The following is a 15,118-nucleotide window of genomic DNA, read 5'->3' on the forward strand; positions in this document are numbered from 1 at the left end:
CTTGTTTGTAAATATATACAGTGCAGCTTTTTCTCAGTTTTTCACTGTACAAGTTTAGCAGAGAAAATGTTCTGTCAAGATGGACTGTACATACAGAGCAATTTTCAAATGATCATAATTTAATCAAACTACAGTAATTTTTCTCAAAGCGCTTAAGAAATTTGGTACAGGCTATTTTCTATGTCAAATTTCAGCTCTCTGCTATGGCTGTTTCTGCAGTAGAATTGCTAAGCATGAAATTGAGAGAGAATTTTCTCCCTCCTTCCACCCCATCAAATTAGGGGAGGCGTTTCTCCTCAAACTCTACCCCTTCTCCTTTATAAGATGCTATGTCTAGAAAAACTCATCCCAAAACTTGAAAAATTCATTAAGATGAGTGACTGGAAGCAGGGTTTAGAATGGAAAAAAATATGCACCCTTAACTAGCACTGGGAGCTACAGTGAACACACAACACTGTCACTCAGTTACTCTTCCCAGAGCATCTCTCATTCACTGCAGCTATGTATAGTAGAAGAAAACTGTATTTAACAGTTAGTGCTATAAATTGCCATCCCATTGAAATGTAAATGTTATGAAAGCTAAAGGTTGATGATATCCACATTTAACAGCTGTTTTTCCCATCCTCTTTTAAAATACCCTGAAGTTTTCACTCTACCAGTAAAATTTAATTGATGGGAATAATTACAAAGTCAGAGGATGAAAGGAACGTAGGAGATGCACTATTGATTTAGTGAAGCGTTCGTTTAAATGATCAAATATAATGGTTAAAAATGTACATGGATTGAAAACTAGCTGCAAGTCAAACAGTCATCATAAATAGTCTTCAGTAAGTATAGTGCTGCAGCAGTTGGTGTTAGGTCTGGTACTTAGAGTGGCAACTACTCATTGTCATTTTCACTAGTCTCAAAGAACACTATTTCAAAGTTACAATAGGATGCATTGTAAATACCAGAATTCAGAGGGACCTCAAGTGGTTACAGATATTAGCAGAAAATAAGTTTAGTATATCTGAAGAGGATAAAGAGAAAAATCTGGACACTGCACCGTTAAGAGACAAGTAACAGTGGAAGACAAATGAAACAGAAGTTAGAAATTCAACAATACATCTGGAATATTGCACACAATTGAATACTGCAATATTCTAGAATTGTAGATAAATTGGAAGGTGTTCATAAAACAAGTATGAATAGGAGCAAAGATTAAGGGTGCTAAATATCTAACAGCTCATCTAAATAACAAGTGAGGAACAGACGACAGAAGATAAACCTAGATTCCTTGACATGTTAATTCTTCAACCAGAGATTCAGGGCAGTACAGAGATATACAAGTAAGAAAGAAGTCAACGGAAAGTTTAACCTGAATGAGAAAATTTTGTTTTAAAATGTGGTATTTAAGAAATAATTCTGCAATTGGATGGAGATGGTCTGAATATTGTACTAGATCCTCTTACTAACTTCTATTAGTGTGGTATAGAAGCCAGTTATACTCTACAGTCTTCCATTAACTGGTGCAACAGCAAGCTTGGTGGTATTTGAGTTTCAAGTTACAGAACACCCTTTCAGCTAGAATTGGTCAAAGTCTCAGCTCTTTAAAGGATTCCCTAGGTATTGTTTCCAATGGAAGGGGAAAAACAATTCTATAGCATTTATATCAAACGGGGGGTCAGGACTGCTCAAGGTGTCGCAAGGTTATTACATGGGGGCTTACGAGTTGGCAGCCTCCACCTGAAACCCGGCTTTGCCTCCTGCCTTTATAATGGTGTTAAATATATGTAAAATTGTTTTTAATTTATAAGGGGGGTTTGCACTCAGAGGCTTGCTGTGTGAAAGGGGTCGCCACTACAAAAGTTTGAGAACCACTGATTTATATAGTGTGACATACTTTAATTACCATTGAGGTTTCTCCCTGAAGTGTTACAAAGAGGTGGTGTGAAAGTCTTACTATAATTTTAAAGACAAAGCCTTAAAACACAGAAAGTAAAGGTTTACTAACAGAGTTAGAGCAAAGGTTACTGCAGCAAAACAAAATTACTAATTATCATAAGTTTGTGAGTTTTTAGAGAAAAAACAGTAACATATACAGCTGCTTGCAGACAAAATTGCCATGTTGTTGAGACTGTTTCCCTCCTTACATGCAGTACTTGATCAAGCATCACTGCAACTAACATTGAGTTCATATGTCTAAAATAAATACAGAAACACAATTTTAATCTCAGCATAGTGTACTGATATCAGCTTTGGTACATCCCCATTTGCAGCATACTCCTGCCACCCCCATTGACAAGTCTCGTTTTCTTCTGGGATATTTGGCCCAAGGAGAGCTATTTGACACCATGGGATTGGCAATCCCTGCTCCACCTCTGTTCTTCCAGGCAGCATCCTCAACCTGGCGAACATATTCACTGAAGTCATCTGACATGGGTACATACTCATTATAATCAAACAAACTAAACAAATCCTTCAATGTCAGCTGTCCAAGTGGTATGCTGGCTCTCTGCAGCTGCTCCAATCCAGGAGCTAAGACTGACTGTAATTTCAAGTTCTCTAGTTCTTTGTTACTAGTGGCTTGAGCAGAATCTGTTAAAATAAAAATAAAGATTTTTTTTTAATTCCAAAGTTATTAGGTGTAATTATAGTGTTCCTAAGGGCGGAAGGTCATAGTTAGAAGTTACATCACAATCATTCAGCTAATAATAATAATAATAAATAATAATAAAGGAATCATTATGAAGGCTGCGAGTTTATCACGGAGGTCACGGATTCCATGACCTGCGTGACTTCTGCAGTGGGCCAGTGCGGCTGGCTACGGGGAGGCTGAGGGAAGTGGGATTGTTTAGTCTGTGGAAGAGAAGAATGAGGGGGGATTTGATAGCTGCTTTCAACTACCTGAAAGGGGGTTCCAAAGAGGAGGGTTCCAAAGAGGATGGATCTAGACTGTTCTCCGTGGTAGCTGATGACAGAACAAGGAGTAACGGTCTCAAGTTGCAGTGGGGGAGGTTTAGGTTGGATATTAGGAAAAACGTTTTCACTAGGGGGGTGGTGAAACACTGGAATGCGTTGCCGAGGAAGGTGGTGGAATCTCCTTCCTCAGATATTTTTAAGGTCAGGCTTGACAAAGCCCTGGCTGGGATGATTTAGTTGGGGACTGGTCCTGCTTTGAGCAGGGGGTTGGACTAGATGACCTCCTGAGGTCCCTTCCAACTCTGATATTCTATGGTTCTATGGCTGCCCAAGCAGCTCAGGCAGCCCCTGGGCCAGTTGCACCAACTGCTGCTAGGGCAGTCTGGGGCCACTGCCACCGCCCTCCCCCGACAGCAGCAGGAGGAGTTTGGATGTGGGAGGGGGTGAGGGCTCTGGGTGGCAGGCTCCCCAGAAGCAGCAACATGTCCCTCCCCCAGCTCCTGCCTCCACCCACAGGCACTGACCCCACACCTCCCACTGGCAGCGGTTCCCGGCCAATGGGAGCTGCGGAGCTGGCAGCATGAGAGCTAGGAGCTTATGAAGGGATGTCACCGCTTCAGAGAAGCTGGATAGAGAGCTTGCCAGCCGCACCAACCCCACCTCCCTCCAGCACCCGCGGCACCCCCTCCCCACACACCCGCAGCACTCCCAAGATTTAGTCAGGGGTATAGTACAAATCATGGACAGGTCACGGGCCATGAATTTTTGTTTAGTGCCTGTGATCTATCCATGACTTTTACTAAAAATACCCGTATCTCACACGTAGCCTTAATCATTATCTAAACACAAGATGACAAGAATAGCACTCCCACTACCTTGGCTGACAGAGTTGTTTTATTTAACTATTGTTTTAAATAGCCTAGTTTTGTAATAAACATGCTTTTAGCATAACTACAACAGTGTGGCTGCTGTAAGCGATACACTTGACAAGGCATCCTTTTTCCACAAGGGCTCCATGCAGTTACATGCAGTCTTAGGTGGGAAGTCACCACTTGTGTGCTATTCATTTATAAAGGGTAATTAAGCAGCTATGAGATACAGTCAATTTCCTCAGACAGCAGTTCTCAAACTTTACCAATCCAAGGACCCCCATTTTGATTTAAAAATTTTCATGGACCTCCAAACCCATCACTCAGCCTCAAGCTCTGCCCCCACATCACCCCTTCCCAAGGCCCCACCTCTACCCCACCTCTTCCCACCCCCACTCCACCCCTGCCTCTTCTCTTCCATGCCTCTTTCCACCCCATCCCCATTCCTCCCTCTCCCTCCCAGTGCCTCCTGCACACCACTGAACAGCTGTTCCCCAGCATACAGGAGGCACTGGGAGGGAGGAGGAGTTGATCAGCTGGACCGGTGGCCCTGGACGTGATTCTGCCTCCTCCCAAGTGCACCCCATCCCCACTCCTCCTCCTCCATCCCAGCACCTCCTACACACCACTGAACAGCTGTTCCTCGGTGTGCACGTGGCACTGGGAGGGAGTGGGGAGGAGTTGAGTTGATCAGTGGGACCTACGGACCCCCTGGAGAACCCTCATGGACCCCCAGTTTGAGAAAAGCTGTCCTAGGGATTGACTGGCTGATAGAAGGTGATGGTCCACAGCTGTGCTCTTAAGCCTATGCCTGGATCATCTATTGCAGCAAAGTGTGTGTTGGGTAGTTAATTGGACTGTCTTGAACTTGCAAAGCAAGTACAATACTTTGTATCCCCACACAAGCACTGAGTTGTGGTTACAAGAATTTGTTGTACTGGAGTTTTTTGTAACATCTAGGAAGAGGGCTTTAACAATGGTCCAACTGATCAAGTGCCCTCTGCAACACACTTATGCCCCACCGTAGTAGGTATTCTTCAGTCTTGAGAGGACCATGGGTATCTACCCCTGATAGGTAAAGAACTTACTCAGCTGGTTTTAGGGCAGCTGAGGATGTGGCTGAAGAGACCCACTTGAGAGACACAATCTCTGCCCACATCTGTCACATTTAAAAGTGATGTTTCAACTCTTTGGGCTCTGCCTTCTGCAAGCTCTTTTCTCCTTTGCTAAACTGGATGGCTTCCTCTCGTAACTCCGGACACCTTTGTTAAGCTCGTTTCCAAAGGCTGTGGTTTTGAGTGTGATCTTCCCATTTGTCCACATCCATGTCCATTTCTTTGAGGTTTCACTTGCACACATCCTTGAAACACAATTTTTGGGTATCCTTTGGGTCTTTTTCCAGATGCCAGTTCGCCGTAGAGGATGTCTTTTGGGTTGCACCCATCATTAATTAGGCACACATGCCAAAGCCAGCGGAGGCATCTCTATCTGAGAAGTGTTTGCATGCTGGGTATGCTGGAGCACCTCAGTGTTGGTGACTATCCCTCAAGGAAATGCCCAAGATTTGACTAAGGCAACATATCTGAAAGCTGTCGAGCTTTTTTTCCTGATGAGAGTATAAGGTCCCTGTCTCACTCCCATACCAAAGTGTGCTGATAACCCATGCATGATACACACAGATCTTTGTGTTCTATCTGTTTGTTGTTTTGCCATACCCTCTTGCTCATTGTTGCTCTTGCTAGACATTGTTGTGGCAACTTTTCCAATGCAGTTTATAGCTGTTGATCTTGATGGAGGGTGCTTCCTCAACCCCATAATGGAACATTATGTTTGTCTTTTTTAGGCTAATGGTAAGCCCAAAGTCTTGGCAGGCTTTGGAAAAACTGTCCATAAGGTTTTGGAGATGAGCTTCTGTGTGGGTTGTCACTGCTGCATCATCAGCAAAGAGGTGGTGTTGGATAAGGGCCTCCTGAGCCTTGGTTTTAGATCTGAGTCTTGGAAGATTGAACAGCTTGCTGTCAGCTCTTGTGTGCAAGTAGATTCCCTCAGTTGTGGAGAAGAATCAACAAGCATCATATTTGTGTTTGTCCTCCAAATCCATTCCATTCCAAACTCATTTAGTTACTCAACATTCCCTAACTGCACTAAGCAACATGTCAGGTGCTTTAGGAGACACAGAACATACTGGTACAACTGTGATTGTAAAGTGTGATGAGTATAAATGTGTCAAAATGGCTCTATCAAACAATGTTGCTATGTAGAAGTGCTACCCTAGAGGTTTGCAAGCTGCCTATAATGTGGACCATCTCTTCAATTCTTATTGACTACCTCCTCCTATTCTTGACTGCATGAACCACTATCCCCTATTTGCAGACACTACCAGTTGCTTACATAGGGGGTAATGTTAGGAAAGTATTTATATATTTTCAGCTAATGCTTTGGCTCTTTGTTTAATCTCTCCCTCCAATCTGCTCTGTTTCTCTCAACTGGAAAGAAGGAACACTAGCAGCTTAGTTACACACCAACTCTGTGCAGGCCACAATTTGGGAACTTCTGTGGGTGGGTAGAAGGACAAAACAAGACAACCACTTGTTTCATGCAATCTATCAAAGAAAAGCTTTCCTCATGTACGTGTAAGCACAGCCAGTGTGGGGATATCACAAGCACCACCAACCTGGACTGTAAAAGCCATTCCATGTGAAATCCCTGTTTTCCCTTCCTTTTATTGTAGGCAAAATCCTTTTGTATTAGTTTCTCTAACTACTCTTGGGGCCCCAAATAACCTTTTTTCTTTACAATTGCAGCAAAATCAATTCAGACATTGAACTAGGAGCATGGCAGAAAAGTGTCCTTTGGGGGGGGAAAAAATAGTCAAGATGCTGCTTTGCTTCAAATGAACAATTTATTTTTAAACTTCATCATGTCTTGAAGTTAGTCCTCTGACGACAAGTCATTTCAACAAAATGTATTAATTTTTATTTCAACTTGTGAGTATACCCAACCAGAACTGAGTGATATGCAAAAAATGACATGTACTGGCTAAGATTGTCACCTCTGCTTCAGCCTTTTTCCCTAGGATAAACGGGGTAGAGTGGTATTATGGAGCCCTAAAAACCCAGTATCCCCTCAGAGGATTTCCCTAGCACAGGGACTGCATAAGACAGACATAAGTACCCCTTCCAAAGCCCTAGTGTAGGAGGCATGTCTGGGTTCTTCTAGGCAGTGCTGCAGCGAAGGGAGGCTGCCATAACTTAAACAAGCCTCTACAGCTAAGTAATATCAGAGCTGCTCCAGCCCTTGGAGCATCCCCAGAAGCAGCAGAGTACAAAACCAGCATAGTCACCTCAGCCTGGCTCCCCCCACCCCCCCCCACACACACACTTCTCTAGGCTGAGGGTTCTGTACTATACCTCTTAGAGGTGCAAAATAGAACTGTAGCCCCCGTACTTAGCACACTACTTGGGGAAGCACTATACCTATAGTTTCTGGTTGACTATTATGTCTTTCCAAGCAATTGATAATGGGCTGTTTTAGGACTATTCTTCCTCAGAGGTTTTGGGAACCATGTAGAGTTTGTTAGCTTTTAAGAGTTGATCAAGACAAAAGGTCCTATGGCTGCCATGAAATTGAATGAATCATAGAATATCAGGGTTGGAAGGGACCTCAGGAGGTCATCTAGTCCAACCCCCTGTTCAAAGCAGGACCAATCCCCAACTAAATCATCCCAGACAGGGCTTTGCTGCAAACTAAATGACTCAAAGTCTATACAAACACTGAAGGATTAATGCTGTGAGTCCATAAGCCCCTGCATTCATGATGCAGTCTGTTTATCGAGATCAGTTCCATCTCGCTCCCATTCAGAGACACCAATACTAGATATGGGGTGGGCAAACTGCAGTCCGCAGGCCGAATCCAGCCCCTCAGGGCTTTGGATCCGGCCTGCGGGATTGCCCCCTGTGGCACTTCAGGCCCTGCGCTGCTCTCAGAAGCAGCCAGCATCATGTCCCTGGGTTGCCCTGGCCTCCAGGCACTGCCCCCTGCAGCTCCCGTTGGCCGGAAATAGGGAACCGTGGCCAATAGGAGCTTTGGGGAAGGTACCTGGAGGCATGGCAAGGGCAGTGCTCGGAGCCCTGTGCCTCCTCCTCCCCCAGGGGCTGGGCAGGGACATGGTTCCGGCTGCTTCCTGGAGCGGCATGGTGTGGGGCCAGGGCAGGCAGGCAGGCAGGGAACCTGCCCTGGCCCTGGTGCGCGCCGCTGCCACCCCAGGTAAGTGGCACTGGGCTGGAGCCCGAACTCCTCCTGCACCCCACCCCCCAACTCCCTGCCCTAAGCCCCCTGCTGCACCCCAACTCCCTGCCCTGAGCCCCTTCCCTGAGCCTCCTCATGCACTCCACACCCCTTCTCTTCCCCAATCCTGAGCCTGTTCCCCCACCCCGGCCCTGCACACAATTTCCCCACCCAAATGTGGCCCTCGGCCCAAAAAGTTTGCCCACCTCTGTATTAGATGATAGTGCAACCATGCAAGTTTGGAGTGAGAATGCATATTTTTGAGGCAAACCCTTGTTATTTACCTAAATTTTTATCTTACAGAAGCTAGTGTGGCATGAATGCTCATGACTTGCTGTTGAAAGCATGGTTGTGCCTCTAGCTAAGAGAGAGGTCAAAGCAGGAGACTATGAGGAAAAATAAAACAGTTATCGGTTTAAGGTTCCTAGAAGGCCCTAGTACATGTACTGCTGTCACCTTTTTTTTTAAAAAGTACCTTTTCCTTTGATTTGATTGGTTTCTGATGGATTATATTTCAGAACACAAGGATAAATCAAATTATCTAATTTTCCTGAGCCATTCAACTATTACAAGAGTACATGTCCATTTCTACCCTGCTGCTCAGATAAATAGGAAAAATATACTGAGTACCTCAAATACAGCAGAATAAATTAGGTGCTGACTATCAAGAAGGAACTTTCTGATGCTTGAGGATTGCACTGACTGCACTAGTCTGTACAACTTTCTTACAAGGACACTGCTCTTGTCATACTTGCAAGCACACATTTGCAGAGCTGCTCTTTCACCCCAGTTTATTAGAAATTTCAGTGTTTTGTTTAAGCACTTGTTTTACTGATGCTGGGTATAGTTCAGAGTATGTAGATGTCTTCAACAGATTTTTACAGTAACAGGCTTAAGGGCCAGTGTAAATAAAATATCCTTTAAGTTGAATTACTCCAAAGGAAATCTTTTCAAGCTACAATTTTATTCAATCAGTATTTAAGATTAATCCCTTTTATGTGACAATTTTATTTAAAAAGATCTTTCAGAATAAGTTAACCCAATAAATAGAAGATCAAGTCTAGCCTCCTCCATCCATTTAAATACCTGTATATAATCTAGTGTATACAGTGATGGGGACCTTAGTAGTGTTGCAGAACATCTTTTTAACTTTGTGCTGTGAATATTATTGATCTTTCTATTTTGTATTATATATTTTGTTTTGGCAAAATTTCTTTATCAAAATAAATCCTTGATCTTGTAAGTGCTTGTCTACACAAATATTTAGTTTGCGGCAAGCTACGATGTGAAGCTTCCCCATACTAGCCTGCTACAAACTAAGTGTTTATGTGGACCCTGCTGACTCTTTTAAATGAATATCAGCAGGGTCCACATGGACAGTTAGTCCATGGCAGATTCACACCCCAGCTTGCTGCGAACTAAATGTTCATGAAGACCAGCTCTAAGTAACCAAATAATATAGCATTCAAATTTGAGGAAGATATCATACATAGAATGGAAAAGATTAAATAACTATACAGGGACCAAAGAGTTCCCCAAAAGGACTTAAGCACCTAGCTCCAAAATTTAGGCACCACTGAGATCCTCACAATGCCTGCCCAGCTGTCACCAATTCTGGAAGTTACTGTATAAGTTCCCATGGTTTCTGCCTCTGGATAGGTGCCCATCTCAATCTCATGCTTAAATCCCAGTGGCGTCCTTTGACTAGCTCACCTGCAGGGCCCAATCAGGTAAGTGTTCTCAAAGCACACCTAGCTCTACATACACAGTGGGAAGATCAGGGGCAAGTGATGTAGACATCCCTGATGCTTTAGTCCAGGGGTGAAGGCACTCATCACATCTCAGATGAGTACCCTCACCAATGGACTATTGAGCTGTTCTTGTGAGAAACAGATTAGGTGCCTGATATCAGAATAGGGTTTCTCGTTGTGGATCTTAAATGCATTCCTCTAGCTCAAGCTTGGGCATCTAACACCCTACTCTTCAGCTCCCTACCACTGTGCTGCTTTTTGTGGATCCCATTCCCAGGTATGTAACTCTTTCCATGCACTGTATACGGAGCCTAGATGCCTAACTCAGGGTCTGAGGATTCTACTCATGAGCTGTTAAGTGCCTAAAAAGTTAAGCTTGGCAATACTCAGCCTTGCAACACACAAGTCCCTTTCTGGATTTACACCCAAGTTCTCTCTCCACAAAACACAGTAACCCCTGTTGAAGTCCATCAGAGTTAATTGTATCCTGCTGAATAAGAATAAGGCCAAATATGACTTGTGCTAGAATGTGCTACTGAAAGAAGGGGTCACTTCCCATTTCTCAGCTCCACAAAGTAGTCTTCAAGTCTTGAAGTCTGATACTACGAGTCTAGTCATACTAGTATTCAGGAGTTTTAACAAACAAATACAGTACAGGTTGACTAAACCAGAAGTCTTAAGAAGTGCTTTGCAGTCATTTGCTATTTTTGACTTCTGAATACACAATAGGAATCATTTTAACATGTCTTGAACAACAGTGCAAGTGTTTAATCTTTAAGCAAATAAATACACCTTTTATAACGGGGGTTCTCAACACATTTTTTGGTGGCCTCAGAGTGCGGCCACCAACTATTGTTGATGGCTGCTCTGACCATTTTTCCTAAAATACTTAATTAACTTTAGGAAAAAGTATATGTGCATATTTATTTATGTCCAAGTCATTGTAATAGACTTATGAAAGGTTGGTTTGTTTGTTTGTTTTGTTTTTGTGTTTTTTTTTTTGCAGGCTCAATAATAAAAATAATGTACAGTTGTCTCTTCTTTATTGGCCCTAAACAGCATAGAAACACAAATAAGGTGCTTTGAATGTCCTTGTTTTATTTCTTATGGTTTCTTTTGCTTTCTTGGGTTTTTTTGCTTGTTTTAAAAGACGTGCTAGCTCCTATGTGTGCTGTGAAAAGTGATACTAACAAACATACAAATATCACTTTTCACAGCAGATTTACTCAGCCCCAGCAAGCCCAGGGACAAATTAAGCGCCGGATGGGGAGAGGGGTACAGAGGCACCTGGGGCAATGGAACACTGGGGGAGACAGCAGTGATGGGGGGGTGCTTGGGCCTAGAGCCTGTCACCATGTAGTCAGGGAATGGAGCCTGAAGCCCTATGCCAGGGGACAGGGCCCAGTGGCTGGAGCCTGCCCCCACAGCCCTCGGGAAGGTGGGGAGCACACTGGCTGCCTGCTCCTCCAGCTTGTCTCTCTCCAGAGGGGGGCAGCGCCCAACCACTGCTGGTAGCCCCTTGGTAGGGACTGCTGTTTTCTGCCCTTCCCCGGTGGCTGCATTGGAGAAATGCTGTGAGTGTAGCCATGATTCTTTTTTTTTTCCCCCAGGGTTTTTTTCCTGGGATGACGGATTAAACAAGTTTCACTAATAGAAGCATTTATTTGAACATGTCCCATCATTAGCAAAGTAGAAGTGACCCCATGTGTTTGTGGGTTTTTAGGTGATTTGGGACCGTGCTCTATTCTTGCTCTTCAGTCAGTCCCTGAAGCATCAACTGCAACCCATTACCACCATATTCAAGATGGAAGAGGTGGGAGGTAGTAGAGCTTTCTCTGAAGTGTGTGCTCATAACAAGTAGGCGGTTAGATTCTAAGCAGCGATAACAGGGAGCAGGCACTTGCCCATACTACAGAGCCTGTGGCATTACAGCTGTGTTAGGCACTTGCTACAGTGACTCAAGGGGGGTGGTTGTCACTGTGGTTGATCCACCCTGGGAGAGGCAGAAGCAAGGACAACAGAAGAATTCTGTCAGTGTATCAGTGCCTAGGCCAGGGCTAAGATGCGTTTCACTACAGCTCTGGAGGGTGTGAATTTTTCACCCCCTTGAGCAACTGAGCTAGGTCGACCTAAGTCTTAGGTGTACAGCAGCCCTTTGTTTCCCCAAGGTGTTGCTTGAAAGTCAGCCAACCTTCTTGGGCAGAAAGATCAGTTCTCTCTGCCCTTGCCTGTGAGTAGCAGCAACCCTTTGATCGCAGCGAAACTTACTGAGCTCTGTTCCACTTACTGCTGGCCAGAGCCTAGCAGTTAAATGGAGGAAGAAGGTCTCTCTCCCTCTGAGGTACTTTGCGGGTGTCCATTAGGGTAGCACCTGGGCACACTGGTCTGTTAATGAGTTTAGCCCAGAGCCAGAGCAGCCCTGTGCGCGGAGGGCCGCGGGTTGCAGAGCCGGCACGGCGGTACCCAGACGGTCCCGCACGAAGCCTGCGCGGGGGCAGGGACGGCCACGTCCCGGGCTCGGGGCTTAACCTTCCTCGCTCGTGGGGGGCGGCTTCGCGCTGGTCCCCGGGCCAAGGGGCGCACCAGGCTACCCAAGGGGGCAGAGGGGGCAGAGGCAGGGAAGTTGGAGGCGTCCCCCTCCTCGCGCGTAGCCGGGCAGAGGCGAGGGCGCCGACGTAGTTTCTCGCCCTCAAGCGACTGGAAAGCCGAGGCTGCGCCTCACGCTGCCCGGCCCCGTCAGCAGCCGCCCCCTGCCCCGGCCGTGCGCGGGACACCTCGCCACCCCCCACCCCGCGACGGGTGACAGCCCGGCCCGCCCGCCTCACCGCGAGCCGGGCTCCCGGGGGGCAGGTCCCAGCCCGGTGCCCCGCGGGAGCACGCCGCCCCCTCCCCGCGCTCCCGGTCACTCACCAGCGCCAGGCAGCGGCTCCCCCGCCTGCAGGGCCAATCTCTTCCAGCGGGACCCGCCGCAGGTGAAGATCACGGCGCGGATGAACTCCCGGCCGCACAGCTTCACCCCGTAGTCGCCGCCCCGGGGCGCCGCGGCTGCCGCATCCCGGGCGCTCTGCGCGCCCAGCTCCGCCGGCAGCCCGGCTAACAGCAGCCCCGCGCACAGCGCCCGCAGCCTCAGCGTCAGCCCCATCCCGGCGCGCGGCCCGGACCCGCCCTGGCACCCGCCCGCTAGACGGTCACACCCGGCGCGCGTGCTGCTCAGCCCCCCGGCCCTCGCGCCAGCGGCCCGCCGCGTGCTGCAGGCCCGGCGCTCGCTGACGCCCGCCTTATATACCCTGCCGAGCGCCGCAGGCGCGGAGTCACCCACGAGCGCAGCCCAGCCCCGGGGGGCACGGCTCGGCTAGCCACCGCCTCCCTCTGCCTGGCCTCACTGAGTTATTGGCTTGAGCTGCGTGCCCGTCTCTCCCCTAATAACCCCCACTCCACCCCTTTGCAAACCTGCCCTATAGGAGCAGCGCTGGCAAGAGCCGCTGTCCCTCCAGACCCTGGCACAGCTACGTCCTTTGGGATGCGTGTAGCCGGGGGCACCCTGCTGCCCCCCTCACCCCTGGGGCCAGCGCTGCAGCTGGCCCGTGTTGCATCGTCCAGCACTGATTGATTCCCCTCATCGCCCCCACCCTCCTTCGCTCCTCCACCTCAGCCACCCTGCTGTGGCTGTAAAACTACCCCCTCCTCTTCTGAGTGGGATTGAATACAGTGCACACAGGCAGCAAGGGAATGAAAGTATCACACTGGTAAAGGTAGTGGGGTAGAGCAATAAAGAGCACATGGTCCTGAGGTGACAGTAACTTGACATTGATGAAAAGGAGTACGTGTAGCACCTTAGAGACTAACCAATTTATTTGAGCATAAGCTTTCCTGAGCTACAGCTCACTTCATCGGATCCGATGAAGTGAGCTGTAGCTCACGAAAGCTCATGCTCAAATAAATTGGTTAGTCTCTAAGGTGCCACTAGTACTCCTTTTCTTTTTGCGAATACAGACTAACACGGCTGTTACTCTGAAACTTGACATTGATAAATACCTACTACTAGTGATGTTAAAACAATACCCTCTTTCTGCTCAGCATGTTCCTTTCAGTCACATTTCCCTATAGTTACTTTTGCATCATCCACAACCACCACTGAATGCAGGCATTATATCTTGAATAGTGCATTGTAAAGAAGCATTGCTATATATATCGTGTAACTTTAAATCAACTTTTGTAGAACAACCATAACCAACACTCTTTAAACAATTTGCCATTAATTTCATTCTAACTGGAGGCAAAGTCACAGAAACTGTTAATCACAGGCAGGAAAGCTGTTCAGAACAAATCTAGCCACAAGCAAAGTAGCTAAGGTAGTTGTACTGCAAGTTAACAAATTAGAGTAATATATTTTTGTGTTCAAATATTTGCAGTAGAATGATGTAGGCAATAGCAAAGAAGCAAAATTATGTTTATTCATGAGAAATGTAAGCTACTGATATAATTGTTACTAGTATAGTCAGTTTGTTGTTCCAGTATGAGTAATTCTTTTTAGAAGTTATTCTCAGGCTTAAAGTTTAAGGGAAAAAAACCCTCATGTGTACTTCATGTTGGACTGCGCTCCACCAAGAAAACAAGAACAATCACTGCTGCACTTCATACCTTTTCTAGATCTGTGGATGTAGCTGTAACCATTTCCTTTCAATTGCTTATCAACCTTTATTTACATTTTTAGGGCTGAAGACAGGGTAGGTGGTGGAAAGCAGCTGTGTAGCTCCCTCTTTAAGAAAGGAGCTCCATTTATAAATGCAACTTTATTGAGACTAATCTTGGCATATAGTTTAGATATTTTTAAAAAATACTTGGTCCCAGAAGTGTCCAGCTGCCACAAATTAATGTTGTCCATTTTTATTATTTTTAGCTGGTGTTTTTGGTGGAAGTATGTGTGCAAAAAACATTTGCTATAACATTAGTGTGCTTTCTGTAATACAATACACTATTGTGTATTGGCTCCTGGCACTTGTAACCATTAAACAGGTGTGCTTTTTCCCAGTAGCATGTCCTTGATAAGAGATCAGAAAGTATCAGGTAAGGTGAATATGTCCTTATAATTTATTTGCACAAACTCCAACACCTAAAAGGTTTGTTAAACTGCTTAAGAGAAATATCAATCCACACCAATCTTTAAAAATTAGGAAACTTCCAGTTTAGATCCTTCTTTAACTGCTATCACATTTATCATTTTCAATCACAGACTGCACCCCAAAATATACAGAGCAGCAGCCAATCATAATACAAAACCTCAGTTCTTTCTGACCTCAGCAACATCAA

General features: G+C 45.9%; 1 protein-coding gene across 1 annotated transcript; it reads right to left on the minus strand.

The window, feature by feature from the left end:
- Nucleotides 1-2,023: 2,023 nt before the first annotated feature.
- LOC144265225 (relaxin-3-like) lies at nt 2,024-12,950 on the minus strand. Its single transcript, XM_077817634.1, has 2 exons — nt 12,719-12,950; nt 2,024-2,577 (listed from the first exon to the last, which is right to left on the minus strand). The coding sequence occupies exons 1-2, from the start codon at nt 12,948-12,950 to the stop codon at nt 2,213-2,215; spliced, it is 597 nt and encodes a 198-aa protein (XP_077673760.1). The 3' UTR covers nt 2,024-2,212.
- Between the last annotated feature and the right edge of the window lie 2,168 nt (nt 12,951-15,118).

The sequence above is a fragment of the Eretmochelys imbricata genome, chromosome 5, assembly GCF_965152235.1.
Source record: "Eretmochelys imbricata isolate rEreImb1 chromosome 5, rEreImb1.hap1, whole genome shotgun sequence".
In the NCBI taxonomy this organism is placed as follows: Eukaryota; Metazoa; Chordata; order Testudines; family Cheloniidae; genus Eretmochelys; species Eretmochelys imbricata.